Source organism: Bradysia coprophila, unplaced genomic scaffold (genome assembly GCF_014529535.1).
Source record: "Bradysia coprophila strain Holo2 unplaced genomic scaffold, BU_Bcop_v1 contig_324, whole genome shotgun sequence".
Lineage (NCBI taxonomy): Eukaryota > Metazoa > Arthropoda > Insecta > Diptera > Sciaridae > Bradysia > Bradysia coprophila.
In genome coordinates, this window is record NW_023503584.1 from 5,020,504 (window position 1) to 5,048,296 (window position 27,793).

A 27,793-nucleotide genomic window follows, 5' to 3' on the forward strand; every position below is an offset into this window, starting at 1 on the left:
GACAAATTAAACTAAAATATTTTACTTCATTTATTTTAGCACGACTTTTGATATATAAGACAGTCCTAGATAGAGTTGATTATTCATTCTCCTCGTCATTGTCGATAACAAATGAAGCGCCCTCGACCCTATTATAACAGGAAACGCAAAAAAAAAAAACGATTGTCGTAGAAGTAGAATACGTAGATTTCTGTTCCAAATGATGAAAAAAAAATCTGTGAAAATAGTCTTTCTAACAAATTTTGAGTCAAACCAACGCACTTCAAGCATGGATGCTTTAAATAGTGTACTGAAATTGGAGAGTGTGTCATACAACTATATAACACTATAAAAAGCAATGTCATAGTGCCCTATTTGGCATCAACTGTCGACTATGATCACGTTTCATAAAATGATCACTTTCGCTTGGTCAGAGGACTTGTGTCAAAAAACTCTTTCAAGGATTTTTGACTGATTGTACTGAAAATTCGGAGACATGAGTATCGATGACTTTCTTTTCGACATTACTCACCATTTCTTCAAAAAGTTGTATCATATCGTCGAATTTTCAGTGCAATCTATATAGCTCGCCGCTCGATATCATTTTGCTCAAAATACTTGTTCCATAAAGTCTTATTGCATTTCAACGTACTTATCAGCTGATAAGAACTAATCAGAGGAACAAAATACTTCGAAGAAGGTAATTACTCTGTCGAGATAAGGAAACTCATCGAAATTCAACTTAAAATTTGAGGTGTCAAATAATTTATCGATCGATCGATTTATTTAATCAAAATAACTAATTCGAAACAAATAAAAAAATGAACTTCGTTCTAACAATTTTAATTGTGCTGTGTTCCTGTTACTTACATTCCATTCTCGGCCAACAATCAAACTTAGTTTGTACCCAAGAATTTTGTAAAGTAAGTTGAAGCTAAATTGTTCAGCATCCAAGTGATTACAATCCAATTTTCTTTACAAAAAATTAAGCATTACAAAGAAATGACGGGCTGTCCAAATTTACCAGTGGGATGCGTGGTACAAAATGCAACTCACAGTGGTAACATATTACCTTCGGCCACACCGTGCAGCTGTTGTGAAGTCTGTTTGGAGCATATACGTAAGTGCTTCAGCAGCACAATGTTTGGTTTTTAATTATAGATGTGTCGTAATAGAGGAAGGAGAATATTGTACTATCGGCTCACCGGGCTCACCTGTCCCATCAACAATATGTGGACCTGGACTAAAATGTGCTACAGTTAGTAATGACGATCATCCGAGATGCATGAAAAGTTAGTGAGACGTTATCCAAATTTGATATTTTACTAATCTATCGTCTGTACAGTGGATGATACAGAGTGCTTTAAGCAACAGATTGAATTTGATATAGCCAAGAAGAATGGAACTATCGGAAAATGGATGCAAAGACCAATGTGTGATGACGAGGGTTTCTTCAAACCTGTGAAATGTATTCCCGATGAAATGTAATTTTATCATAGCATTGTTGCTGGTATGTTACTCTATTGCAAATTAGTCTAGACATTATTTCATTCAATTAGATGCTACTGTTTGGATAAAAACGGAAATCGAATATTTGGTGAAGATGTTTATTCAGAGACAGCTGATTTCACAATGAACTGTGGTAAGAATCACAGTGAAAATATATTTTGTGCTATTCTTTGACTGTAGCAAGCACAACATTTCTGTTATAGAATGCTCCAGGCTGGCCTCAACTTTCAAGAACTTAATGCCCTCTAAATATCCACAACCAACAGCTAGATGCTTAGACGATGGATCATTCGATCCCATTCAATGTTTCGGGAATAAATGTGTCTGTATAAATAGTATGTACGGTGGTACGACCTCTGACAAAATGTACGACAATGACAAATTAAATCAAATGCCTTGTTGTAAGTAGCCCAACCCTTAAAGTTTTCTTTAATTTTAAATTTGGAATTTCTTCACTTCCAATAAGATAATCGTAAGATTCACAGAAGCAATACGGTCTACGAACATGACTGTGAGAAAATTGTTGCGGATAAATTGTCAGAGAAGTATCGTTTGGAAAGTGAAGGCTCCGTTGTAATGGATTTTAAAATAGACTTATGTGAACTCAATGGGTGGTACAAGCGGGTTCACGAGGACAAATATTCGTAAGTTTATTTTTGTTTTTGATTTTTTGATTTTTACGAAAATGTTTGCTGGGAATGCAATACCAGACTTAACATAAGTTTTGTTGCTATTCTATTTCATGGTGATTATTTGTGTTATTATAATATGACTCTCAGTATTGTTGAAAGGGAATAGAATTGCATTCCCTAAACAACAGCTCACTATCATTTGAGTACAATCATTAAATCTATTAATGCTAGCAAAAGCTGCGTCAATAAATATGGAATCCAAATCGGTAACTACAGTCTGCCGAAAGACGATCCAGAAGCGAAATATATGAATTGTCGTTAGTATTTTCATTGATAAAATGTGGAAATCATAAAAATTGAACTCTCGTCTTTTCCAGAATGTGCACGCGCCAATCTTCTCACTAACAACACGAATATCGAATGCTGTCGCAACGGAAATTATCCGAAGGTAAACACATTAATTGAAAAGGAATTTTCTTTTTCGATTTTCTTTTTTTCTCACTTTTGTCACTTCAACAGTTTACTTGCAAGAACAATGAATGCTATTGCCTTGATGAAAATGGCAATCAAGTGACGGCTGAAGTTCAAGTGGATGAAATTTTCACATTAAGATGTTATAATGATGGCTTTTTCTGTTGATTGAGACACATTTAAATATCCCATTACTCTTATACGTAAAATAAATTGATGCAAAGCTCGATGTATATATGAGTTTCAATGAATTTTGAGTAAAGGACGTGGGAGTTCGGCTTTTCACTGTCGTAAATATTTGTAATTCTTTTATACACGCAAAAAAAAAGTCGTACGGATAAAACGTACATTTCGACGATGAGAGTACAATGTACGAATAAAACGTATATTGGAAATTTCGCTTAATTTTTTTTTATTCTAGAAATAATACTATATTTCGTCCTTTGCCCACTTTACAGATGTGAGATTGATTGCTTTATGCACAACAAAGTAATGAGTGTCTCAAACTCAAAAAAAAAAACATTGTCACGGGCTGGAACTGAACTGGGGACCTTTCGATCTTGAGTCAATGATTTTCGCGGTGAGCTAATTGGATGTTGAGTTTCGAACAGTTTACTTCGAAGAGTTCTTTTGTTTGTCATTTTTTTTTAAACAAAGTTGAAAAATGATGTACGGTTTAGACGTAGCAACATTCAGGCCAATATTTTTTAATGATTAAACATCGAATTTCAGGTTCAGAAAAAAAGTAGAGTTTTCAAACTATAAAAAATAAATTTTTTGATAATTAATTTATGAAATTTCTGCCACATGTTCCTTTAAAAATATAATAAGGGTATTCCAGACCTGAGTTTAATTTTTTACACTCGAGTATAAAATATAAAGTATAAAATTTTGACAGAAGGGGCATATCGTTGGATGGTTTAGTAATTTGAAAATAATTACCACCAAAGTATCGTCGTTAGAGGTGTGCACCGCCGATTTTACGCCGGCGCGCCGCCGATTTTTTGCTATATTTTCGGCGCGCCGCCGCCGAAAAATAATAGCTCACGCCGCCGCCGCCGCCGATTGTATTTTCGTCGCGCCGAAATTTTATACGTTTAGTGCTTTCAGCCATTTTAATGGGCGGCAATATAAACTTAAATTGAAAAATCTATACAAAAGTGTGTGCCTGAGTACAAGGTTTTAGCAAATGTTTATCTCTCTTAATTTATAAGTCAGGTTTCTATATGCGTAGAAATGAGTTTTTGGTTAAAAAAAATTTGTAAAAACTTTGGGTTTTTCTTCTTACCTGCACTGTACGACAGTGATTTTGTTTCTGATGCTACGATAGGGTTATCTTCGAAGTAGCTTTCTATAACGTATCCTATTTCCATCAGTAGATGGCAAGTGTTTTATGCAAATTTTTAAATACTAGTCCAAAGAAAAAGTTTGCTGCTGTCTTGGGAAGGGTATCGATGGATACAACTGGGGATCACCATCGATACCCGAGGTCGAAATAGCATTTGTATTTTCTGTATCCTCACTTACCGTGAACCCTTGGGTACGTTACTCTATTTTCTGTGCAATGGAATGAAGCGTGGCAGACGGCAGGCGGCAGACGACGTTTCTCTTATTATCTGTTGATGCAGATAAGAGGAAGAAGAAAGAGAACAAAATTCAGTGAATCAGTCAAAACTGTGTGATACTAATGTAATTGTAAAGTGGCAAACTTAAGACCTTATATGGAATTTGGGTGGAAAATGGCGCAAATCACATGTTTCAGGAATTTATAAAGTGGAAAATCTTTTCGGTTTCAAGTTTTTTCGTCAAAAGACGAGATACGGGTATCTTTATTTTCAATTTTTAGCTGCTTTATGTAAAAAATTTGGGAAAAAATCATTTTGGCGTAGTCTATACACTTATTACGCTTATTACTTATAAATTTAAGTTTATCTGAATCTCTTATTTGCGAAAACCTTCTACTACGATCTCACTCCTACATCGAAGATGGACTAAAGCAACGCACTTCTCGCTCCTCGTTCCCTAACTAAATTAAATTAACACCAACAACAAAAACAAACACAACAACAGCCTGATTACAACAGAAAAATGAGAGCAAATAAGAAAAAACGAGAGTAAACAATAAAAACAAACAGAGCTACTTCAGCTCTTCCCTCCAAATTGTGAGTGATTCAAGAGAAAAATCGCTGTTTCGACCTCAGGTGTTAATAGCGGTCCCAGGCCAGCGTGGTCTGGCCATCGTCAGTTGCTCTAAGAACACCCTTCACAAGACAGCAGCAAACGTTTGACTTGAACTGGTATTTTAAAGTTTGCATGAAAACGTTTTGCCATCTACTGATGGGAAAGGACATTTCAGTGAAAAGCTACTTCGAATAAACCCATCGTAGCATCACATAACAGAAGTGCGTTGACTAAAGGCAACAGGAACGGGTATTGCATAAATTGAAAGTGAGTTTGCGTAAATGGCATACATTATAGTTGGAAATAAGAAACCTGCAGAACATCTAGTATGAAGATGTGACTTAAAATTTCCAACTGATAAGTTAACTTATATGTCATTTACGCAAACTCACTAATCATTCTTGGATTCATTAAAATAGATGTTTTTAAAATAATAGGTCAGTTATTGTACATTCAAAATATAAAAGGTGAGATACGTCTCAGTTGATTCCCCTTGTATAAGTGGTTGATACTTCAGATCGCAAGACAGTAAGAATTCAGTGTTTTTGCATTATTTTCGAAAAATTTAGATTTTTTTGTAAATTTATCGGCGCGCCGATCGGCGCACCGCCGCCGACTATAAATTTCTCCCGGCGCGCCGCCGCCGATTCCTTACCAGTCGGCGCACCGCCGCCGACTATTTTAAGATCGGCGCACACCTCTAATCGTCGTATAAGACAGTGAGCTGGAAAAAATTCTTCACCTACATGTAGCGCTATTAAATGACAACTAAAAACATTGAACGGCGAACACGTGCTCCCGTGTAATGTCATGAGCGCACAGTTTCGATAACTATTTACAAATACGAATAATTTCTTACAGCTAGTTTCAGTGATATCAGCTCTACAAATTTCATCAATAAAATAAAGATCCGACGATACTTTGGTGGTAATTATTGTCAAATTATCAACAATATGCTAGTTCTGTCAAAATTTTATAATTTATACTTTATACTCGAGTATAAACAATTAAGCTCGGGTCGGGAATACCCTTAATGTAGAGTTTTATTTAGAATACAATGATCATACGATTCTCCGTATGTTTGGACGTTTGGATATTTCATTATGTAAATTATAGCTAGCTTAAGAAAATCTAAGTACTTTTAAGGCAATGATGACTGGACCGAATCCAAATTTGTATTCTTGTTCTGAAATTTTCGAGGAAGTTAGATTTGTTAAGATCGGATGTTGTTGCAGATCTTATATATTGTTTTAGGCTACAAGAGATTGAAGATTTTAATCAAAAATAGATCCAATTTTTTAGCCACAACGCAACGTCTGTCAAGTCGGAATTCCCTATTTTTGATGTCGGATTCGGGCTTGTTGGTTGGCAATGGTAACTCCGATTCGATCAGAAACTTGTGAAATTTTAATGGTCTCATCAAAGGCCACAGCTCAAAATTAAATACGGAAATTCGTGTGATAAAATGAAATAATAGAATTCCTTTTCCTACGCTTTATATGAACCTCTTTTTCTTGGATGAAGTGTCAATAACCACGGATTAATTCGATCGAACTCTAATGGTTCTATTGGCAAGAAGTTGATTTTCCGCGGTAATATTAAAATGAACGTTACATTTTTATGTTGAAATTTTTTTGGTCGTATCAAAGCAATACAACAGCTTAGTAATTTAATATTACCAGACTAGCAATACAAAAATTATAAATTATTTGAAATTAATATTTAAATCAAATTGTTCTTTTAAATAATTTGTGAAACAATTGAGAAATAACTTTTGACATCAACACCAAACCAAATATTATTGTACGTCTTACATGTACACCATCCTACGTCTTAAACGTAAATCATCCTACGGCTAAAACGTACATTTCGACGATGAGACCAATGGTTGAGTTATCCGTACATTGAACGTCTTATCTGTACATTTTTCGTCTTAGACGTACATCACTACATCTAGTACGTAGAATGTACGTCTAAAATGTAGATTTTGTACGGCTTGAACGTACATCCGAAATTTCATTTTTTTGCGTGTACATTTTCTGAATATGCCTCTTGATGCCGGTATAGCAAATACACAGACAGGATTACGACTGTTATGGAGGCTTATAAAAAGTAAGAGGCGTGTGTAATGTCGTCTTATATTACAACTCTGAAATACAGTACACCAAATGATACCTCAACTAAAACAATAGCATCTTACAAATTACATACTTGGTCAAGGAAGTGAGTCGTGATTACATGAGTTTGAATGAGGGCGTGAGTATATCCGAGTGTGAACGGTCGTGAAACGAGTGAAGTGAAGCGAAACGAGTGTAATTTTTTTCACACGTGGATATATACGATACTAAGGCCTTGACACAGAATCGTGTTCGCCACGACAATTTGTTGGTGCCCTATGCGCCCCGCGGAGTAGGACAAGATGATGATGATGGAGATATATACGATACGAGGGCACACACTCAAACGAGTGCTTCACTGTTATTTAACGCCAGTAAAGAAGTTACTATCACATCCGTTAGAATAGACAGTAAAGTAGGTACTTTACGATCACAGTCAGGACCGAAGTAGGTATTATACATAGCAAATATAACTCAGCAAATATAACTCATCCTGATGTGCTAGTTTTTTTTTGGGAGTGGGGACGTTATAGTTCGACCCGAAGGAGATAACGGTATTTCCTCTTGTCAAACCAAAAATTTTGAACCACGATTTGAACCTGATAAAGCTCTTGCAAAACAAAACAACTCCTGGCCGCAATAAAATTTTGGGCGATATTTTTAAAACAAATTTCTAAAAATATCAATTTGCTTCATCACATTAAAAACATTTTGTAAGTAAGCTTCTTAAAGCTCTCAACGATTAAGTGGTTTCACTTGTTTTCGATTTAATTTCTTCTATCAACTTTTTGAAGACCCTTTATGTCTAACGAACCACTAAAGTGTGTATACCATTTTTGCATGTCTCTGCCTACATTACAACATATGTTTTCAGCTGAGGAAATAATTTTCAATGTGATTAGGGAAAAACACAGTTTTCTATGAAAATCTTAATTTATGCTGACATAACCATTAAGAGGTAGATAATGTGATTATTGTACTGCGAAACCATGAGCATGTTTTGTCACTTACAACTCGCGCATGACCTCATATACATGTATATATATAACCAACCATGTGCAGCATTAAATTTCCAAAGTTAATAATAAAACGGTTGTGGGAAGACGATGAACGGAGAAAAATCAGATAATTAATTTTTTCCGTTGTGCTTCAATGAGAAAAAAATCCAGACTAATAAGTATGGGAATTAAATGGACTCAAATGACATTAACCGGAAATGGTATTGGAAGGGACGAAAACCTGCTACATACAGAAAACAATTACTGTGCTCTTCTATGTAAGTATGTAAACAATCGAAGTTTCCCCGACACTGTGTGGATTTTGAAAATATAGCTGCTACGAGGTTCACGTATCTATTAGCCTTACAAAACTCCCAAAATTTTTAATTTCCCTGCTACATATCTGAGTTAGTCTCCGTCCCAATCTCTTATGATAAACCAGCCAATCAACCTCATATAATACCGCATTATATCCTTACCGCCAGACTGATGCTGTGGAAAATTTTTAGGTAATCGAGTATAACTTAACTTTCAAAGAAAAAATCCTCAAAATTATATTTTAGCAAAATGCTTACATAGTAGTAACAGTATTCCCCTGCCGAATGAACAGACAATATTTCGTTTCACCATTCTGTAATTTTCAATTTTCATTTTACCTACAGCTCAATTCCATTAATGATTTTTGCTTGCGTATATTTTCCATATAATACCGGGTACATAACCGATGTACGCATGATTGATCTGCATATAAATATGAAAGAATTTTCCACGGAAGTGGCAGTTTAACGTTTGTGCTAGAGGTAATCGAAAGAGCAAAAAGAAAAATCCAAAGTCCGAAAAGCTTGTATTTTGTTTGGAATAAATTGTTTGGCAAGATAAGTGAAAAGTGAAGGAAATAGTTTTGGTGTTTTAAATCTAACAAATACACAGTGGTTAGTTCAGTTGTTTCAAAATTGACTTGTGGTTGAATGTTAATACAATTCTATTTTTTGCTTTTCGATTTCATTCATAAAATCGTTAACCGACAACCAAAATTATTAACCAGGCTGGCCCGGCCAGCAGGCATTGTATATTTTTTAACTATAAGTGTTTCCTAGATATTACGTTTTAAAACGAAAATTCATTCCTCTTTTGATACTCTTCTGATGAGACTATAAAAAACTATAACTTTTCCTTATTGCCTCAAGAAGTCAAGAACGCGTCTATTAATAGGGTGTTGCGGATTTTTAAAACTTTTATCTTGTAAAATGGTAAAGCATCGTGCATTGTGATTTTCATGAATAGCTTCATTGTTTTCAAACTCGATTGGAGGACTTTTTTGAATTCTAATTTCGTACAGATTAGCTACCATCAAGCTTAAGTTTGATGTTAGAAAAGAATTAACTTCTCATGAGAACGAAGTTTGATTACTATTTACCAAAACAAAATTCCCCCTCTTATAATTTCAAAAAAATATCTTTTAGAGACTCTTAGTCGCAATCTAGCTCATATAGACGTTCGACGAAAACTGTTCAGAGGTCTACTAATTTTCTTAAATTTTCTTCATTTTTTTATATTGCTCTTAAGAGGCATAAATACTTAGTTGGAAGTAGAGTCTACATTTGGGTGTTAGCTTTTAAGAATTTGAGTGCTTTCCGAATCCTAGATTTTACTTTAGATGATATATTCTTACCAGAATCCTTGTATGCAACAGTTTGACCAGCTAAGAAAACTGAGTTGTTTATGAAAATTTCGGTCGCAGAGCTGGCCAAAATTAATTATTGTTTAAAGCTAACACATTCATGGTCGTTATTGCAGTTGTTACATTTTTCAAAAAGGACGATGAAAAGATATCATCAAAAATGAAATACGCACTCAAATGTAGGTGACAATTTTAGCTAAACATCGATGCTTCTTAATACACATGGATAGTTTAGCTGAAATTAGAGTCTACATTTGGGTGTTTCGCATTGTATTTTCGCTTTTTGAAAATTGTAAAACGACAGTAACCACCACAAATGTATTAACTTTCAATAAAAAAAAAGTTTTTTTTTTTTGTTTCTGGGAGTTTGACCAGTTAACAGTTTACCTAAATTTGTGTATTCTGGTGAGTTTCCTCAGACATAGTCAAACTGTCATAAACAATTCTGTTTATAGAAAGCTAACACATTTGTGGTGGTTATCGCTACCGTTAAACAAAATACGGTATGTACGTAAAAAATGCCCTACTGTAGGCTTTTCAACAAAGCATCCACTCCTCTTAATAATGAAACACAATTATGTAGATGATTGAATCTGAATATGCATAGTCCACGTACCATAAAAGAAATTTTAACAACTAAATGAGAACAAAAATTATAGTAACTTACCTGTTCCAAACTATTTGGGTTTTGTCCAGGATCATGACTTTGTAATTTGTATTATCAAATTATACCACTTGGGCCATAAGATTTGTAAGAATTTCACACGTATGCTTTTGCATATCTGAATTGCTGTCGTATCAATTTTACAGCAATATTGAAAATAAGTAGGAAATACTTGTCGAAAACAATTTTTTCGTTGAAACAACTTTCATGGAAACATCATCCCCAAGTAACGAACAATTTTCCTCGACCCTTATATGACTCAAGAAAAATCAGTGAACAAAAATTAATTACAAAAAACAGTTATTGAAGTTGCTGCACCCTACTGCATCTACATATTTAGAAGAAGCTGCACTTTTGTACTTTTTTAATTTGTTTTTTAATAGCAGCACAATATTCCATCATAAAATATTTAGAAATCGCAAACCCATAAAAAGGAGCGACTTGAAACTTGATTAAATCGACCAAATGCAAAATTCAGTATATACACATCGGTGCAACATGATTGCATGTTTGCATACAAAGGAACGTGTAAAACACAACACAAAGGCTCTTTTCAACAAAAGCTTTACATTTAATAAATATTTGTCGACAACGACAGATCTGTTTTAATTCTTGTACCGTTTGCCATTTGCAAATGAATGCGAACATTGAGTTTCGCTTCGATGTAGGATTATATAGTTCTTTGTTGACCCTTTGGAATCTGCATGTAATGGTGATAATGTCATCCGTAACACTTTCTGTTGTGTGTATAGATTTGTGTGGGTTGTGAATTTCTGCTTTGTTGCTTATTTGCAAAAATTAAAAATAGAGAATGAGGACCACTAAAACATCAGCTAGCGATCGTTAGTGCAAAAAGTGGTGCTTCTGGAAAAAATACTTCCGCACTCATAGCATGTAAGAAGGGTCGGCATTCTCAGAAGTCTAAAGCTTCGTTTCTAATAATATTATTTTCATGCAAAATAAAAATAATTAGTCTGCCCGTTCATATTAAGTTAATTTTTACTGTTAGGATTTCTGAACAGTTGCACCCAATGTAAAGTTTAGTGTTTCTAAAAAAATGTTCTTTAACCTTTAACAGACATTGACACAGCATCAGTTTTACTATCAGAGATTTATTTGAAATCTTTTACTTCATTTCTCTGAACATTCCCTTTAACTGTATAAGCCCGCGTTATTCACAGCTTGTCGTTTATTTTTGATTTCATCGATAACATATGCCAGCCTAACATGTTTTTTTAATAACTTCGTAAATTGAAAATTCGTCTAAAAAAATTTGAACAAAAAATACTCCCCTTGGATTGAATAGGATCACTTTATATCAAGTACTATTTTTAGGAAAAACATTTTCAATAATTTTCCCACACTTTTCCAAATTTTTCTCAAAAATATTTTTTTTTGAAAAATAAAGGAAAACATGGGAAAATCAAGGAACAAATTCAAGAAAATTCGAGAAAATGTCATTGCCAAAAATTGACCTTACATGCTACAATCTAACCAATTAATTTTCCCGAACAAATTCAAAATGTTTGATTTTGTTTGTAAAAGCAAAATTTTACTATTTTAAAGAAGTAACGATTGCATTCATTATTCTTAGACAATGATTCCATCAAGAGCCACACTGATGTTAGCAGTTTGCATCCTCCTGGTGTTGGTCATGCCTTCGATGTGTGAAGCCGCTTACCGAAAACCACCATTTAATGGCAGCATTTTTGGGAAACGAGGAAACAACAACGGTATATTTGATAGTAAATTAACCTTTTGGAGATGGAGATTGGATGAATTTTACGTAGCTTTTCCATTCAAAATGTATTGAGAGGGGGTCGCATTATAATTAACAAATTTTACTGACACTTAAAATTATAAAGTTAAGATCTTTTGTCCCCCTGTTATCTTATTTAACAACAGGAAGTAGGAGTTATTGATAATTTAAGAAATAATATTCTGAACAATAAGAAGTGTTCTCACATTTGTGTTAAGACAAAAAAATAATATGCTAACGTAACAAATTTTTATTACAGACTACGATTCTGGCGGTAAAGCATCATTGTCTTCAATGTGTGAAATAGTGGTTGAAGCATGTCAAAGCTGGTTTCCGCAAGACAAGAAGTAAAATGCATTTAGCACGTCCCTTAAACATGGTCTGAACAAAACCTGGCTGAAGACTTCAAGATTACGATAAGTAAAAAGATGAAAATTCTTAATTTTTATAAAAATGTATCAATGAAAAACTAATAAAAAAAATCAATTGAATTATAATAACTAGATTGAATGTATAAAACAATATGTTGAGTTAGTGTTTATGATTTTAATATTGTCAATAAATTTATGCCAGAATGAAGGTCTACTAAACTTCAATGTCTTACAATATTCTACCAAATAAAGTAAATTGATTACGGCACCTTGAACTATTTATTTATTAATCGATGTTGCAGTTGTTAAGGAATACACTTTTCATGCGTCGGGCTGGAAACGGGGGTCTTGCAGAAATTTTCTAGGGGTTTTCGGTCCCTTCCATGAAAAATAATGTGCATATTATGTGCGTTGTAGGTTATTTTCGCTTGTAGCCCGAACGAAGATAGAACAGTTAAAAAGTCTAAAGCCTGCTGGCCTGGACAGACACGAAAATTACTATTACTTTGTGTACTTTAGAACTCACTGGTAACTTTTCACGTCGTAAATATTTTATGTTCGTTGAGAATATAGCAAAAATTATGAAATTGAAATTATTATCACTCTTGCGTTCTCTTGCAAGCGAACAATGGCACTATTGGTTAGATGCTCGTAAAAAATATAGTTTTGACGTTAGACTCACATATGATTCAGAGGGATTATTTTGAAAGTTGACCTCAAGAAATCGAATGCATCTCCCAGTGGACTTCTTTTATGTATGTGCCCAGATAGGTATTGCGTATATTGATCCCTTGAGGCTAAAAACATTTTTTTTTCAAATTCCTCGATGCTTGCACACTGCACAGCTCTACAGAAAGCTGATCGAAAATCCGAAAACTTGCACTTTTCTTATGGACTCCACTGAGAGAAGCGTCACTTTCAAAAACAGCCTCTATTCCATCTAGGGATCGTAACCTTCTACGGGCTGCTATCATCTGTTATTGTCAACAACTTCAGAAATAAACGATAAACTGTGACTAATGCGTTATTATATAGCCAAACATACGTTTTAAAAAATTAGGTAAAAGGTTTAAAGTCCATCTCTTGAAAATACTTAGATCAAAATGAAGTAGTAGATCCGATAGTAAAACTGGTAAAACCGAAAATTGATAGTAAGGATTGTCTATATTTAACGAAAAAATTGTATTGAAGAGGGTTCAAAGAAATCAACTCACTTTCGATTACTATATACGTTTGAATTCATTCACAGAAATAGGTTTTACTTACTTACTTATATACAGAACTACAGTTATTATGATTTTGAGACATCAAAATAAAACAAAATCTACCAAAAAACGAAATTCTGTTATACAGTTGACTATGTCCTGTATATCGATTTTTTATATTTCCTGCTACAATCGTTCCACCTGACTGAATCGGTTGTTAATATAAACAACACAGAGCCAAACTGAAATGTACTGATGCACGATGCAGTTCTGCGTTCTAACAGCAATCATTCAGTTCAATAAAATTCGTATTGTGAAAGAATCTATTCGATGTGTGGAGGAAATGTGAATTAATCAATATGTATGAACCGTACCTAAACCGGGAGAAACAATATCTGAAGATGAATGCTGAACTGGACAGTCGCTTCAAAGAAATTGATCCGATGAAAAGTGACAAAGTAGACATAATTAAACCGAGACTTAATGTGTTTGGAAATGGATCAAAAGTTAACAATCAGGGTACGAAGTCTGTGGTTCATGCTTCGAAACAAAAAAGAAACGATACAAAAAGCTCAGCTGCAGCTAGCTCTATGATCGATATGACGTCTGTAAATGTGAATCCAAACAACAGTGACACTGTAACATTGTTTAAAAATAAGGGTACATTTGACGATAAGCCGCAAAAGTTAAAGGCGCTTTCTACCGAAGAAAAAATGTCTAAGAGAAAACCAATAGATATCCCAGACAAGAGCATTACATCTTGTGAAGTTTACCAAAGCCAAGGCCAAGTGGAGCCTATGAATAACACGAAAAACAATGCAGTAATTGCGTCTCCGACAACTAATGACACAACAACGAAAAAGAACTTGAGCTCGGATGGTCTAATAAAGTACAATTAAAGACTCGTATTATTCATTACGGTTTCCTTAAAGGTTTCTGTTTATTTTCTATTTAGGTTTCTAAAATCGAAAGTGGCGATTTTAAAACAAGAATTGGAACAAAGTCAACAAGAAAATGTTAAAAACATTCGGGCTTACGAAGGTAGTGTTGAGTCGAGTAAAAAATTCGCTGCACAAATCGATCAACTAACAAATGAGAACACATCTCTTAAAACACAAGTTGAAAAATTGCAGAATTGGAACAATACTCTTGAAGCTGTTATGAAGGTAAATAATGCAAAATAGCAGGTCAAATCAAAAAACTTTTTTGTTCGTAGGAAAAAGATGTCGATCTGGCCACGTTAAACAAGGAAATCGTTGTCTTAAAGAAGCAAAACAAGGAAGTCAACCGTTTGCATAGTGTCTTGGATAAACGTTTCTTAAAATGTCAGGAAGATTTGGAACACCTTAAGAAAAACTTAGTACTTTCTCAAGACTGCGAACGTCAGCAACGGGCTGTTAACCAGCAACAGAAAAATTTCTTTGAAGATCAGATCAAAGTAATGAGCAAACAACGTACGGGTCTAATTTCAGCTTACAAAAAGCAATTACTTTTATTGGATAATCTAAAGCGACAAAATCTGTGCTTGGAACAATCGAAGTTGCTTCAACTTGCTGAGAAAGATTTCATGAAAATTTTGGACTGGAATAGTGATCAATGAATGCAAAGCGATGACTATTCTTTTAACTTCCAACTTTTCCAACAATAAAAGTATTATACGAAAAAGCTCGCCGTTTTAATTAATTTTCGAGTGCCGTAACAGAACAATGCATTGTTTACAACTAATCGTTTGCGATGCGCTTGCCATCGAAAGGTTAATTTCGATTTAGTTTCATTCGCCGTAATGTAAAGACAAGAGTGTGTTGTCCTCTTGAATTTTTATTTCAAAGCAGGGCCTGTTATTGGTAAATTGATTTAACGGATATTTACTGAATTTATAATGAAACATAAATTCGGTAAATTTTCGGTGAATTTTAATCAGTTTCAGTAAATTCGATAAATCAATTTACCAATGATAGGCCCTGTTTCAGAGTCGAACTGATAAATCCGAGAGCTTTACTCAAATTCTCAAGATCCTCATTGGGTGATTGATTAGTAATTGGTTGAGATGTAGAATAGTTTTTTTCCTAACGCATGCTAAAGCGCTTTTTTAGCGAACGAGAGGTTTCCAGCACGAGCCGGACTCGAGTTCTGGAATCGAAGTAGTTAGGAACAACGTTTTGTTTATAGTGGGCCTGAAATGAGCGAGAAAGTCGCGATATATCATCACTAGATAAACAAAATTCGTTCACGATACGACTCTAGGTAGGTTTTGATGCGAATTTGCCACTTATTTTCGACTTTCATTTGATATTAGGCATAATACACACTCTACCTGTATAGCAATTGTTATTGCTATAAATCTAATATTGCGTGATTTTGTATATGTACTCTAACATTAACTTCAACATGATAAACAGATTTGTGGTAACTAGTTTATTCAGTTGAGAACAAGAAGAAGAAGTATAAAAAACAACGACAAAAAATCAGAAAAATATTCGATTATTACTGAATGTATATTACAATAACATTTCGAACTTGACTGTCGACTAAAAACACCAAAACTGTAGCGTTGACCCTATCAATAAGTAATTTGAGTAGTCTATGCAGAAGATTATACTCTGTATGTCATCATCGACAGCGACGTCAAAAGTAAAAATGAGCTCTGACTTATGTAAATCCTAAAGAGATGCTGTTTAGAACGCGAATCACTTGGACTAATTGGTGACGTCATAAGTTAATATGTTCTGTTCGCGCTCTTTTTGTTTTAAATGTTGAGAGAGTTACGAACTCTAATTTCATTTAATTTTTTAAGATCATTCGATCTAACGCAACCGCACTGATAAGATGTGCAATCAGAGACAAAGATTTTGTATCATTTAGAATCGAATAAAAACTATTTTGTTAAACATAATCCGCCTTGGATTTTCATTTAAAGTAAAATACAGTCCACTGCAAATTAACTGAGACCTAAACAGATGCTACTAATGAAGTAACAGATTTTCTATGTATCTGGTGAAATTTTTAAATCAAAACGAGTAATAGAATCAATAATAATGCTAGGTGATGATGTAAATGAAGAATGATTTTATTTGAACTAAAATTTCACATAAATTTATTGATAAAAAATTTCGCCCAGCGATTCGTTATAAATTCTGACAGCATTTCCTCTCTGAACTTCGATTCCGATTCCCGTTTAAAATGAATTAATAGGTAAAATAGATGAAGATGTGGTTCTTTGTTGCAACAAAGAACCACATGTGGTGACGCAAGCATCTTTTGCTCTAGTTACACAAATAACCAGCAACAACTTATCAGTAAGTATTTTGTGTGAAAGTTTTGGGATATTCTACACTTACTTGTGGTACGTAACAGAGTTGTATATTATTTCCTTCTCTGGCAAAAAAGTAAACGTCATGGCCAGGCCAATGCATTACTTGGATGATATTTATAGAAATTATTTTGCTCAGTCTAGGTATTCCATCGAATTCGTAACAAGCCTGTATCATCGTAGCCAAATTCGAAACATTTTAACTCGCAATAGTAACTGAAAAGAATGCTCCTAATTGAATTTATTCCCCTCTTACTATTTATATGGCTACCAATTGCGATATATTATTGGGGCCTGCATAGAAGCCTTTATTGGAAGCGCAGAAAAATTCCTTCAATAGAATCTAAACCTCTGGTTGGTAGTATATCAGGATTGTTGACGTTTAAAATGTGTGTAGCGGAACAGTTCAACGATTTTTATTTCGATGAAAAGACAAGGCACAAACCATTCATTGGCATTCATATGTTCCATAAGCCAGCTATCATACTCAGAGATACGGAATTGATAAAACGTATCTTGGTCAAGGATTTCACAGCCTTTTCTAATCGGTGAGTAGATAGATTAACAGTGTTTCCTTTGGTAGAAGACAAGGTCTGATCCGGCAGGATTGCCTTCCGAAAGAAAATCGTTGAAATAATTAATATTAAGCCCGATCTGCTTTCACCAGGTACTGTTCTGCTGACGAACACAATGATATTTTGGGAAATACGAATCTATTTTTTCTCAATTCACCTGGCTGGAATGATCTACGTACACGACTTACTCCATTGTTTTCAAGCGGGAAAATTAAGCACATGTTTCACTTAATGAAAAGCATTGGAGATCAACTGAGTGACATTATGGGATCCATGGATATAAATGGAAAAACTCGTTCATTCTGTGTTGACGTTAAAGAACTTTGCACTCGATATACAGTCGATGTGATTGCTAGTTGTGCCTATGGACTGGAAGCGAATTCACTCAAATATCCCAATGGCGATTTCGTCACGTATGGAAAGAAAATATTCGAATTTCAAATATTCCGAGCGGTTGAATTTTTTGCTGTATTTTTCTTCCCGGAAATTGTTCGATTGTTTCGGTTTAAGGTGAAAATGACTTTGATTCATTGATGAAAAATAAATCAGCGAGCTGACGAGCCGTACTCGTTGCAGGTTTTTTCGAAGGAAACCAGCGAATTCTTACGTGGATCCATAAACTTTGTGTTGAACGAACGTGAAAAGTCGGGTAATAAGCGACAAGACTTGATAGACACTCTTCTGACTCTTAAAAACGAGGATAAGAATAAAGCTCAAACTGATACGTCGAGATATGGTTTGTTAAAGGGAAATATTTTAAAATAAGAAATTCATCACCAATGCAAATAGTTTTTCAAGACGATGTGTTAGTTGCTCAAGCTGCTGCATTTTTTACCGGTGGTTATGAGACAAGTTCTTCTACTATGTCCTTCGCTCTGTACGAGTTGTGTTGGAAGGTATGAGAGTGTGAGGCTATGAAATCTATCTGAAAGTCATTGTAATTCCAGCCAGACATACAAAAGCGACTCAGAGCCGAAATTAAGGAAGTTCTGACTAAATCCAGTGGTAATCTTGGCTACGAAGATATTCAAAACATGAATTACTTAAATATGGTCGTGCAAGGTAACATTGTGATTGAACTAAACAATTAAATGGCTTGTGATGACGCAGAATAAAACTTTCTTTCTTTTCATTCACAGAAATTCTGAGAATGTATCCATCGCTCCCTTTTCTCGATAGAGTTTGTAACGCCACCAATGGATACTCCTTGGAACCATTTCAGGATTTTGTTATTCCGAAAGGGATGCAAGTAATCATTCCCATATATGCAATTCATAGAGACTCCAAGGTAAACTTCTTACCCTGACTGTTCTGGATTCTTGTAATTCATCGATCTACCGTACCTAAGGCTCTGGTATCAAAACCGGATTTTATCTTGACCTGAACCTGAAGTTTTCGATTTCTGGATCAAGCCGAATCTGACCCGAACTTGAAATTTACTTCCAAATTTGAACCTGAAATTTCCAGGATGAATCAGGTGAGGTTCCACTAGAAATCAAAAAATTTCACGAAAAATTTTGGGTTACCCGAGCTCGATCTGCTCTATGACGAAAATTTCACATTCGGGACAAAGCTGTAAGTAAATGTTCACGTTCGGGTCAGATTCGGCTTGATCCAGAAATCGAAAATTTCAGGTTCAGGTAAAATTCGGGTCGAACCTGAAATCTTAGTTCAGCTTCGGTTCGGTTCAAAATCAGATTCGGTTCCGATAACTAAATTTCCTTGCAGCACTTTCCGCATCCAAACGAATTCGATCCGGAACGTTTCTCCGCTCAAAACAAAAACAACATAAAACCGTACACAATGATGCCATTCGGTACGGGACCGCGATCATGCATCGGTGAACGATTCGGTTTGATGCAAACCAAAATTGGATTGATCAATTTCTTCAAACATCACTCCGTCCAACCATCTGCATTTACGCCGAAGGTAATGGAACTGGAGAAAAAAGCGTTGGTACTTCAAGCAAAGGGCGGTGTTATGCTGAATGTTGTCAGGGATCCGCTGGCTTGATCGGTAGGAAAAGGTGTTTTGTGTGGAAAAAATTTATTTTTTTGTTGGCTTAGAAAAATATTCTGCGATCTTAAGCTCTTATACAACACTAGAATCACATGAAAATTTGTAATAATTTATAATAAATCAAGTTACACCTTTCACAAGACGGCTAACATGTCACTAGTTATTAGTTAACGAATCGGTTACTTCTTTCGATTTAAGTGCATTCAACATATTGTTACAGTGGTACACAATGGTACATTACTTACCAATAGGATAAATGATTGAAATGGTACTTTTTGTGTGAAGTCCGAGGCGAGGCCGAGGTCGGTAAGCACACAAGAAATTATTTCCATCATTTGTCCCATTATTGTCAAGATATTTTACTCAAAAACTTGAGATAAAGTTTAGCTGCTGTGAAGAAAAGTTCAGTTTAATTCACATTTTTGGCTAAAATCTTGTACTTCAAATGTTTTGACATACAATTTCCTATGACAATATCATTAGAGCCAATATGTTTGTAGATGATCGACTATGACTAGTCGTTTGTGAAACGTGTTAATGGAGCAGCTTAAAACAGAGAAAAGAACCCATCATGGTGAGTTGCACAATTCGCTCATATACAACTCAATGTTTTTAACTGTAAATTCACAACATAAAATTATTGGTAATAAAATTATAATTTGTCAGTTCTCTTTAATCAATCTAATGGTTAACATAAAAATCTAAACTTTAACGCTTCCGTTCGGCGACGGGCCACATTAAAGCGACAGTAAATCAAAATAAGTCAAGGGAATTTACATTTTGTTTAGCTATAGACAACGTTACGGACACTACAGTGATGCTTAGCTGTTCACCTGTTGTTTGTGACTCTTCTTACGATTGACTTCGGCACAATATTTCCTTAAAAATACCATGTAGTCTTGCATAAAGGACGTATACGTCTGGAATTGAATAATAATTTTATACAAGAGGTCAACAACGAGTCTTCAAACGAAAAGACAAATTCTTACCGCATCTAACAGTCTTCGCGGAAAATATCCTTTCAAGTCTAGGCACAATAACCACTCAAAAATGCAAGTGTCACCTTTTCCATCGACTTCACGCATTGCCCAGCAAGACAATAGATTTTCACCTCTGCCAAAAGAAACATTCGGTTAAACGAAAAACAATTTCAATCCGCTCCATTACTACCACTCATACCTTGTGAACTTCGTCGATGGAGGAACACCAGCAAATGGAATACTAATAGCGGCACTTACATACACTTTACCCGACGGCCGTAACATCGACTGACTACTAACAGATGATTGGTCATCATTCTCAGCATCCTCAAAATGTTCATCACCGCTGTTGATTTCATCGTCGAAGAAACCCTTAGCACCAAGGCTCTTGCTCAGTCCGCCCATATCCGGCACACTTCGCTGCTTACTTTCGTTGATACGTGCATCGCTTAACGATTTCTGCATTTTCTGATGTGGATCATCTTTCAACAGACATTCGTCATCAGAGTCGTCTGGACGAGACACTGTCGCCACTGCCGTCACTGTCACTGAACCGGTTTCCTCCGACGATGATTCACCCGAATCGATAATGTTACCGTCACGGCATAGATGCCAACAACGTAGATTTACAAAATCGCGACTTTTGATCATGCCACTGCCTGCACCAGCCGTTGCTTGATAAGAAATATCGGTGTGGGTGTCGATTTTCTGGAAAATTATAAATAAATTAAAAATCTGATAACTCGTACTGAGTAGACACACTCACCTTAATGATTTTCGATTCCAGTATTGTTGGATTCCATTTCGGTATTTCCTCGATCTTATAGAAAAGGTGTTCGAGCAATTTCTTCGCTGGGAAGTGAACCCTCGCCTGGAAAATCAAAAATTAATTGATCCTTTTTTTTGTCATCATTGTGCCGCATCACTTACAGTTAAACGAAAAACTTTTCCCAATTTGTCTCGTTGTGTACTTTGTATCGTGTCTCCTTTACTTGTTACCTTTTCGACATTCCAATCAGACGCCTCCAACAGATTGAACGCTTTACGAACACATTCTTTACCCATATTGCGGTAATCTTCATCCTGTAACAAACGAAAGTTTCAAAAATCAGTTATGGGAGATGTAACAACAACAGCAGACTTTCATCATCGAATAAATGGGGCTGTGTGTTCACTTTGACGTGACGCGAAAGACTACTTTGAATGATTGATACAATTCTCATGGTCTATCCAGGGCAGACACCAAATACATTATTCGGGATGAATAATTCGTACAGACAATAGTTGATGCGAATGAATTTGACTTACATTTCCATACGAAACTGATTTAGTTTACGAAGGAGATTCAATAAATTCACTCTCGGTTTCGATATGTGACCAGAATTGGATAATATTTCCATTATTTAACATCGTAAATGGTTCAAAAATCTCAGATTGTATGCATACATTCGCTATATATTCTAAATTCTTTTTAGATAATGAATTAAATATGCACACTAAATAGCCTCAATACAAACAACACACACTCTACGGATAATAGCGGCAGAGTCGAAATTTTGCTTGATTTTTGCAAGTGGTTCCAGGTGGTTCCCGTGGTCAAATCGAAAAGTGATGTGTTGAAGGTGCCCCTTATTTTTGATAATGAACAAGTCGTCCATACATCATTTTGTCCAAAAACTTCAAATTTAGCCGATATAAGTTTGGGTCATTTTGATTCTGCCGCTATTATCCATAGAGTGTGTGTTGTTCGTATTGAGGCTATTTAATGCACACTTCAAGAGCCACTAGAGGTTTTCTTGAGTTATTGTCACTCAAACAGATTCACATTCTCGTGGATATAGTAGAAATGCATCTATGAACTCTGAAGCTTAAAAATTTATTGCGAATCATCTGGTATCGACATCAATGACAATATTAGGCGCTGAGCTCTGCCAAGTGTTCGCTTATATAGTGGAATGCATACATAAAATATTGAAGTGATAGATTTTGAGACTTAGAAGATTCACGCAAATGAAGTAATAGATTTTATGATTCTGCTGCGATGAGCTTGTCGTTTCTAAAAATGTTAAAAAACCGATTTTATGCCGTTAAGTCAATATTCACTCGTGCCTATTTTTGGACAATTGATTTGCTAAGATTTTTCAGTTTTCTCAAAACAAATTTTAGCGAAATGTTGGAAATTTTTTACCGAAAAATAGGCCTTGGTTGGTATGTTTTGTCATTGTCACACTTTACCTCTTACTAATTAAACAACACTTTTCAAATCAAAAGAAATCAATAAACTATTGCTCGCTTTTCTGCTGTTTTTTTTTCGCTTTCGCAGAGTCAATTGAACATTATTGTATGTGGAGTGGATTTATCAAATTATATGTTGCATTAATATGCCATACGTCATTCAAGTACTTTTAATGTCGGTTCATGGAAACTAACATAAACAACCCATATATGAGTGATTCGATTATGCAGTCATGACGATGACAAATTTTGTATATTCAAATTCGTTCCTCTTTAGAAACAATGGAATTAATCGTTCATTTGCATAAATAGTATGACCATTTACATACAACCAATGCAAAGAACACTTCATTTGCATCTCAAGAATATTTCGAAAAAAATCAAATTCTTATCAATGATCAATATTTGGAAAGATTAAACGATGGGGTTCTCGTATTGAATTGTGAAGACGTTACATCTTTTATGAGTAATCTTCGTACAAAGATAAACATACCGAAGATGTTCATATTTGAACGAAATGCTTGGAAAAAATAGAAAGAGACGGAAATTCAAACCTTGAATGGCTTCATATGAAGGTTACGATAAAATGTATAAATCTTGCGACGATATCGTAATTTACATATTATGCAGATGAGTCATGGTTAAAGTCTATGAACGGCGACAAATTATGAGATCCCTTCCCTATCGCGTAAGCACAAATAACGAGGATACAAACGATTTACAGGAATTTGTGAAATAGGACTTTCTGGACCGTCGGAACCAATAGGATCAATATTTTCGAGTACAATCGCACGGACGATTTTTCTTACATATTGAACCCTACAAAGTATCCGACGCACCTACTCCGATATCGAAGTTTCCAATACTACATACATCAAAGTCTAGCCCCAATAACATAAACAGTTCAAATCACATCCAAGAGCAATGCTTACCTGATCATCCTCTTCATCACTATTGTGACACGAATCGTATGGCGAATAGAAATTAGCAATACTTTCGGGTGGCATTGCAGAATTCAAAAACGGTGCCATTAATGGTGTCCGATCGTCATTCAAATGTGGCATTGCCGCTACAAGAAAGTTAAATTAAAAATTTTGTCGCAAAATGTCAACAACGACCTTCGTACCTATCATGTAATTCCGAGCAATCGTCTCCTGCGGAATTACCTTGCAATCTAAAAACCATGCTTCACCCCAGGACAGTACAAATGATGTCACAATAAGTAACACTTGGAACACAGGTTGCGGTGTATCTAGCCACTGTTCAAGTAAATGTGAGATTAGCGTGTGACGTTAAAGAGATACCTTACCGGATGCCTTACATTGAAAAAGAAAACTTTGGCAATAAGAAAAGCGCAAGAGCCGGAAGTTGATAGCTGAAACAACAGAAACATTAATTAGTTTCACTACACTCACAGCACGGCATTCGACACCGAACTTACAGCTATGATTGACCAGTGATTGATGTACAAAAGTGCATAAAAAAGTATCAATACGGTGAATCGGCATATAGCCGCCATGACTATATCGAACAGGGAAGCGTATATGGTGTAATGAATGATCTGTGTTTTGAGTGCATTGTAGATATTGTCACCAGTGATCTAAAAGTGGAGCGGTTACTTCAGACTAAACACTAAATAGTTTACTCGGTCACTGTAATCAACTCACCAATATGCAAATCAGCCAGAGCAATGAAATGAAAAATAAGTCAAATGTTACAAATAAACAGAAAAATCGTCGAACCACCGACATTCGACGACCATCTTCCATGTATCCAGCTAGGAAATCTTCTGTGATGAAGTTTATCGAATGTGACTGAGATCGAGCTGTTTTCATTGAAAATATTTTAATGTTTGGAGCTGCACGACTCTGTGTACATGACAGAGCCTATTTTTGAGAAAATATTTTCTGGAATTTCTTGAAAAACATTTTCAAGAAAATTCTATAAATCGAGAAAATTTTCAAGAAAATATTTTCGCCAAAATAGCACCTGAATACAGTACATGCACATGAAATTAAACTTACAAAAATCTATGGGAGGATATGGTCGATACATGTTTTGGTATATGGACTGAGCGGCGAATCTGACATCACGGTCATCGTGTGGCATAATGGATTATGTTGTCTACCTGTAACGGATAAAAAAATTGATCAAAAGAACATAATTTTAGCAAATGGTAGTCCAATTGAAATACAAATTGTGCCACCTACAATCGAATCGTTTTGAAATCACAGATATTGGCAATAATAAACATCAAAATATTAACACATTGACATTGATGCAAAACATTTGGTTAAAATTTTACGATAAACGCCGTTAGTCACTCACTCTTCAGTAATTACAGTGACTAATAACTAACAGTGCCATGCTGTTAAATCTGTTAAATTTGTGTTTATATTTTGAAATTTGTACATTGCTTACGGGTCTAGTGCATGCATTGCATATTCATTTAAGAAGTCTTTCAGTACAAAACAAAGAATATTCACAGACGATATTTTGAGAACTTATTTGAGAACTATTTGCAAAAATTAAACGGGTGAATTGCTTCCCAAATATAAGAGACACTGTAACAAGAAGAAAAAGAAACAATTTCGATTACTGCATGAGCACTACACTTGTTTACACTACGAACTACTGTTAGATTTTCGTTCAAATATTTATTGTTGTTAACAGATCCGTGTAGTGATCTTATAAACAAATTATGCGAAATGGAAAGGGACAGAGATTTTTATTTAGAAACATAAATGAAAGGCATCATTTTACATGAGAATTATAAGTTAAAAATTTCGTCCAGCTTTTCTTTCTTAGGTTGTGTTCCAAGAATGCTACATGCATTCCCTTGTTGAATGGCCAAAGAGATTCTATCATATAAAACTTTTTGGCACGCACATCACCCGATTCTTGAATTAGTTTTTTACCAATTGCATCAATGAAAGACTTTGTTTCGACGCACCAAGGACAGAGATTCCTGTTAGGCCGTTTGATGAGTTCGTTACTTTTATAAAATGATTCCCGTTGTTCTCTTCATAGAACTCAAAAACTGAACTCTTTTACGTGCTAGTGACGGCAAGGTGGTATGACCATCAGTACTTGACGTCAGTGTCAAAATTACATTCCCGACCAGCAATACAGCCTCAAAAGTAACGGTTCACACCAAAATTGTTCTACATCGAACACTAACTGAAAACTAAACTCTTTGCCGGTTCTGCTTACCACTTTCATTCATTAAACAAAATTTCTAATATTACAACACAAATCAATCGCTGAGAGGATCACCACAAAATCTATAACCGCAGTAATTTTATCATATGTTTTACGATATATAAGAGAGCACCAGCCAGCGCTGCGCTCGTCATTGTGTTATTCTTGTCGTTGTCGATAACAGCTGACTAGCCGTTTTTTTACAAGATTGACCGACTATAATATGGACGGAATTAGTTTACGGAATTCGCTTCCTTTAAATTATTTTAGCGTTAAATGTACTTTAGCCCCTGAATAATGCCAACAAATACTATTGTTGTGCAAGAAGAAATGTAGAACGAGGGGTTCATATTCTCACAACAAGTACATATAAGGTGTTCGATTGTACACAAAGACATCTATGTCGTCGGATCGGTTATAACAAAAACGTTGACTGAATCAACAATATTTTGCTATCAATTCAATGTTTAGATTAGTAGTAATGCAGTACAACTGTACAACTGACTTGGACGTATGAACGAACTTAACCTGTTATCGACACGGATTACGAAAACATGCGAATGATTTCTGGCTGATAGCCTTACGTGTGCAAAATCTAATACTTTAGAAGATTGTATAAACACCAGAAAATACCTTAAGAAGCAGAAATAAAAGTTTCTTTGAACATACGTTTGTAGTTTCTGAAGGGCAAATAAATAGAAAAGAGTCGACAGAGTCATCGGAAACATTGTGTCAACTGGTTGTTCCCGAATCTTTTTATGTCTTAAGGCTCAACACTATTTGATTGCATGAAACCAAAATTCAACAGTATATACTCTAAAAAGCATTTTAGTGAAACTAACGTCATAAGCAATGAAACACAAACAATTATTCGATTTGAATTGAGTGCGAAATATCAATTGAAATGATGATAAGACGAATAAATGAGACTTGTACAATGGATGTGTGTGTGTTATCAAAGGAGCAGTAAAAGAAAAGAAAAAACAACAACAACAAAGATTAGTGCATAAAAATGCGAAAAGGTAACAACCATCAAAATGACAAGAACAAAGTACAAAGCATAACAAATCTATTTACCAATGTTTCGTTTCATATGACTCATCACTCAGACGTACTCCGCTTTAATTTCTGATTCAGTGATCGTCGAATCGTTTGTTTTCTTCTTTTCGGTTCGATTAATTGAAATGATCAAATGGCATGTACAATCAATTTAAAGAGCAACAAAATGCAATTTCGAATTTCATTCATATGGAAGATGGGTTAGGAGGGCTTTGTTTCAAACAAATAAAACTCTTGAAAATAAACTCAAACAACCAAAGGCTAACAAAATCAAAACGTAGAACACAAATTTGATAATATTCCACAATGTTTTCCAAAACATGTTAGTTCTGCCTATCTTTCTTGTCGTAACACAACTAGATTGTCGTCATAAAATTTGGATACATCAAACAAAGGCAAGGGAAGATGTGTGTTTAATCAGCGATTGACTTGGAAAAACTTTATCGCATTAGTAATTTTGGAACAAACCTACGTCGTATATATTTGTCTGTTTTGTTTTTGTACTACATTGTTTTTCACAAAAGCCACTTTAATTCGGATACTTTTCGCTTGGTTTATGATTTTTTAAATTCCAACTTATTTATAGAAGAAAAATTTACAATAATCAGACGATCGTAATTAAAATCAAAACAAACTTGAGGTTTGTCTGTTAACACTTTAGAAAATATTGACAAAAGAACTGTCACGTAACACAATAATGTGTGCTCGACAGAGACATCTTCTGCAGAACACAGTAAGTAAATCCTAAATATGGCGGTATATTTGAAATTCGACAAAGTTATCGAAAAAACCAAGGTTCTGAAAGAACAGGTTAAGATACTTTCGAGTTGATCACGAAGACGGTGTG

At 34.9% G+C, this 27,793-nt stretch overlaps 5 protein-coding genes across 11 annotated transcripts; 4 read left to right on the plus strand and 1 right to left on the minus strand.

Annotated features, from left to right (window-relative positions):
- The first annotated feature begins 432 nt into the window (after nt 1-432).
- On the plus strand, nt 433-2,821 carry LOC119079660. Its single transcript, XM_037187709.1, has 10 exons — nt 433-902; nt 970-1,099; nt 1,155-1,271; nt 1,325-1,463; nt 1,539-1,621; nt 1,692-1,889; nt 1,955-2,132; nt 2,352-2,437; nt 2,498-2,568; nt 2,640-2,821. The coding sequence occupies exons 1-10, from the start codon at nt 801-803 to the stop codon at nt 2,757-2,759; spliced, it is 1,224 nt and encodes a 407-aa protein (XP_037043604.1). The 5' UTR covers nt 433-800; the 3' UTR covers nt 2,760-2,821.
- A 2,313-nt stretch (nt 2,822-5,134) lies between these two features.
- LOC119079659 (probable cytochrome P450 6g2) lies at nt 5,135-19,627 on the plus strand. The gene is made up of 8 exons (XM_037187708.1): nt 5,135-5,145; nt 17,061-17,425; nt 17,545-17,962; nt 18,029-18,188; nt 18,242-18,348; nt 18,400-18,514; nt 18,592-18,740; nt 19,181-19,627. The coding sequence occupies exons 2-8, from the start codon at nt 17,103-17,105 to the stop codon at nt 19,463-19,465; spliced, it is 1,557 nt and encodes a 518-aa protein (XP_037043603.1). The 5' UTR covers nt 5,135-5,145; nt 17,061-17,102; the 3' UTR covers nt 19,466-19,627.
- Nucleotides 8,670-12,623, plus strand: LOC119079661 (neuropeptide SIFamide). Of its 2 annotated transcripts, none has more exons than XM_037187711.1 (3): nt 8,670-8,857; nt 11,827-11,965; nt 12,251-12,623. In XM_037187711.1, the coding sequence occupies exons 2-3, from the start codon at nt 11,830-11,832 to the stop codon at nt 12,340-12,342; spliced, it is 228 nt and encodes a 75-aa protein (XP_037043606.1). In that variant the 5' UTR covers nt 8,670-8,857; nt 11,827-11,829; the 3' UTR covers nt 12,343-12,623. The 2 variants fall into 2 exon arrangements, with proteins under 2 accessions (XP_037043606.1, XP_037043605.1); XM_037187710.1 differs by having other exon boundaries at nt 8,670-8,819.
- On the plus strand, nt 13,927-15,167 carry LOC119079703. Its single transcript, XM_037187760.1, has 3 exons — nt 13,927-14,456; nt 14,523-14,733; nt 14,784-15,167. Exons 1-3 carry the CDS (start codon nt 13,927-13,929, stop codon nt 15,165-15,167), a joined length of 1,125 nt encoding a protein of 374 aa, XP_037043655.1.
- LOC119079658 (steroidogenic acute regulatory protein-like) lies at nt 19,482-27,632 on the minus strand. Of its 6 annotated transcripts, none has more exons than XM_037187701.1 (12): nt 27,415-27,632; nt 24,711-24,814; nt 24,354-24,511; nt 24,128-24,286; nt 24,008-24,061; nt 23,813-23,945; nt 23,619-23,755; nt 21,382-21,534; nt 21,218-21,322; nt 20,651-21,159; nt 20,461-20,584; nt 19,482-20,391 (listed from the first exon to the last, which is right to left on the minus strand). In XM_037187701.1, the coding sequence occupies exons 2-12, from the start codon at nt 24,793-24,795 to the stop codon at nt 20,293-20,295; spliced, it is 1,716 nt and encodes a 571-aa protein (XP_037043596.1). In that variant the 5' UTR covers nt 24,796-24,814; nt 27,415-27,632; the 3' UTR covers nt 19,482-20,292. The 6 variants fall into 6 exon arrangements, with proteins under 6 accessions (XP_037043596.1, XP_037043598.1, XP_037043597.1 ...); XM_037187703.1 differs by having other exon boundaries at nt 27,419-27,622; XM_037187702.1 differs by having other exon boundaries at nt 26,965-27,614.
- Nucleotides 27,633-27,793: the final 161 nt, after the last annotated feature.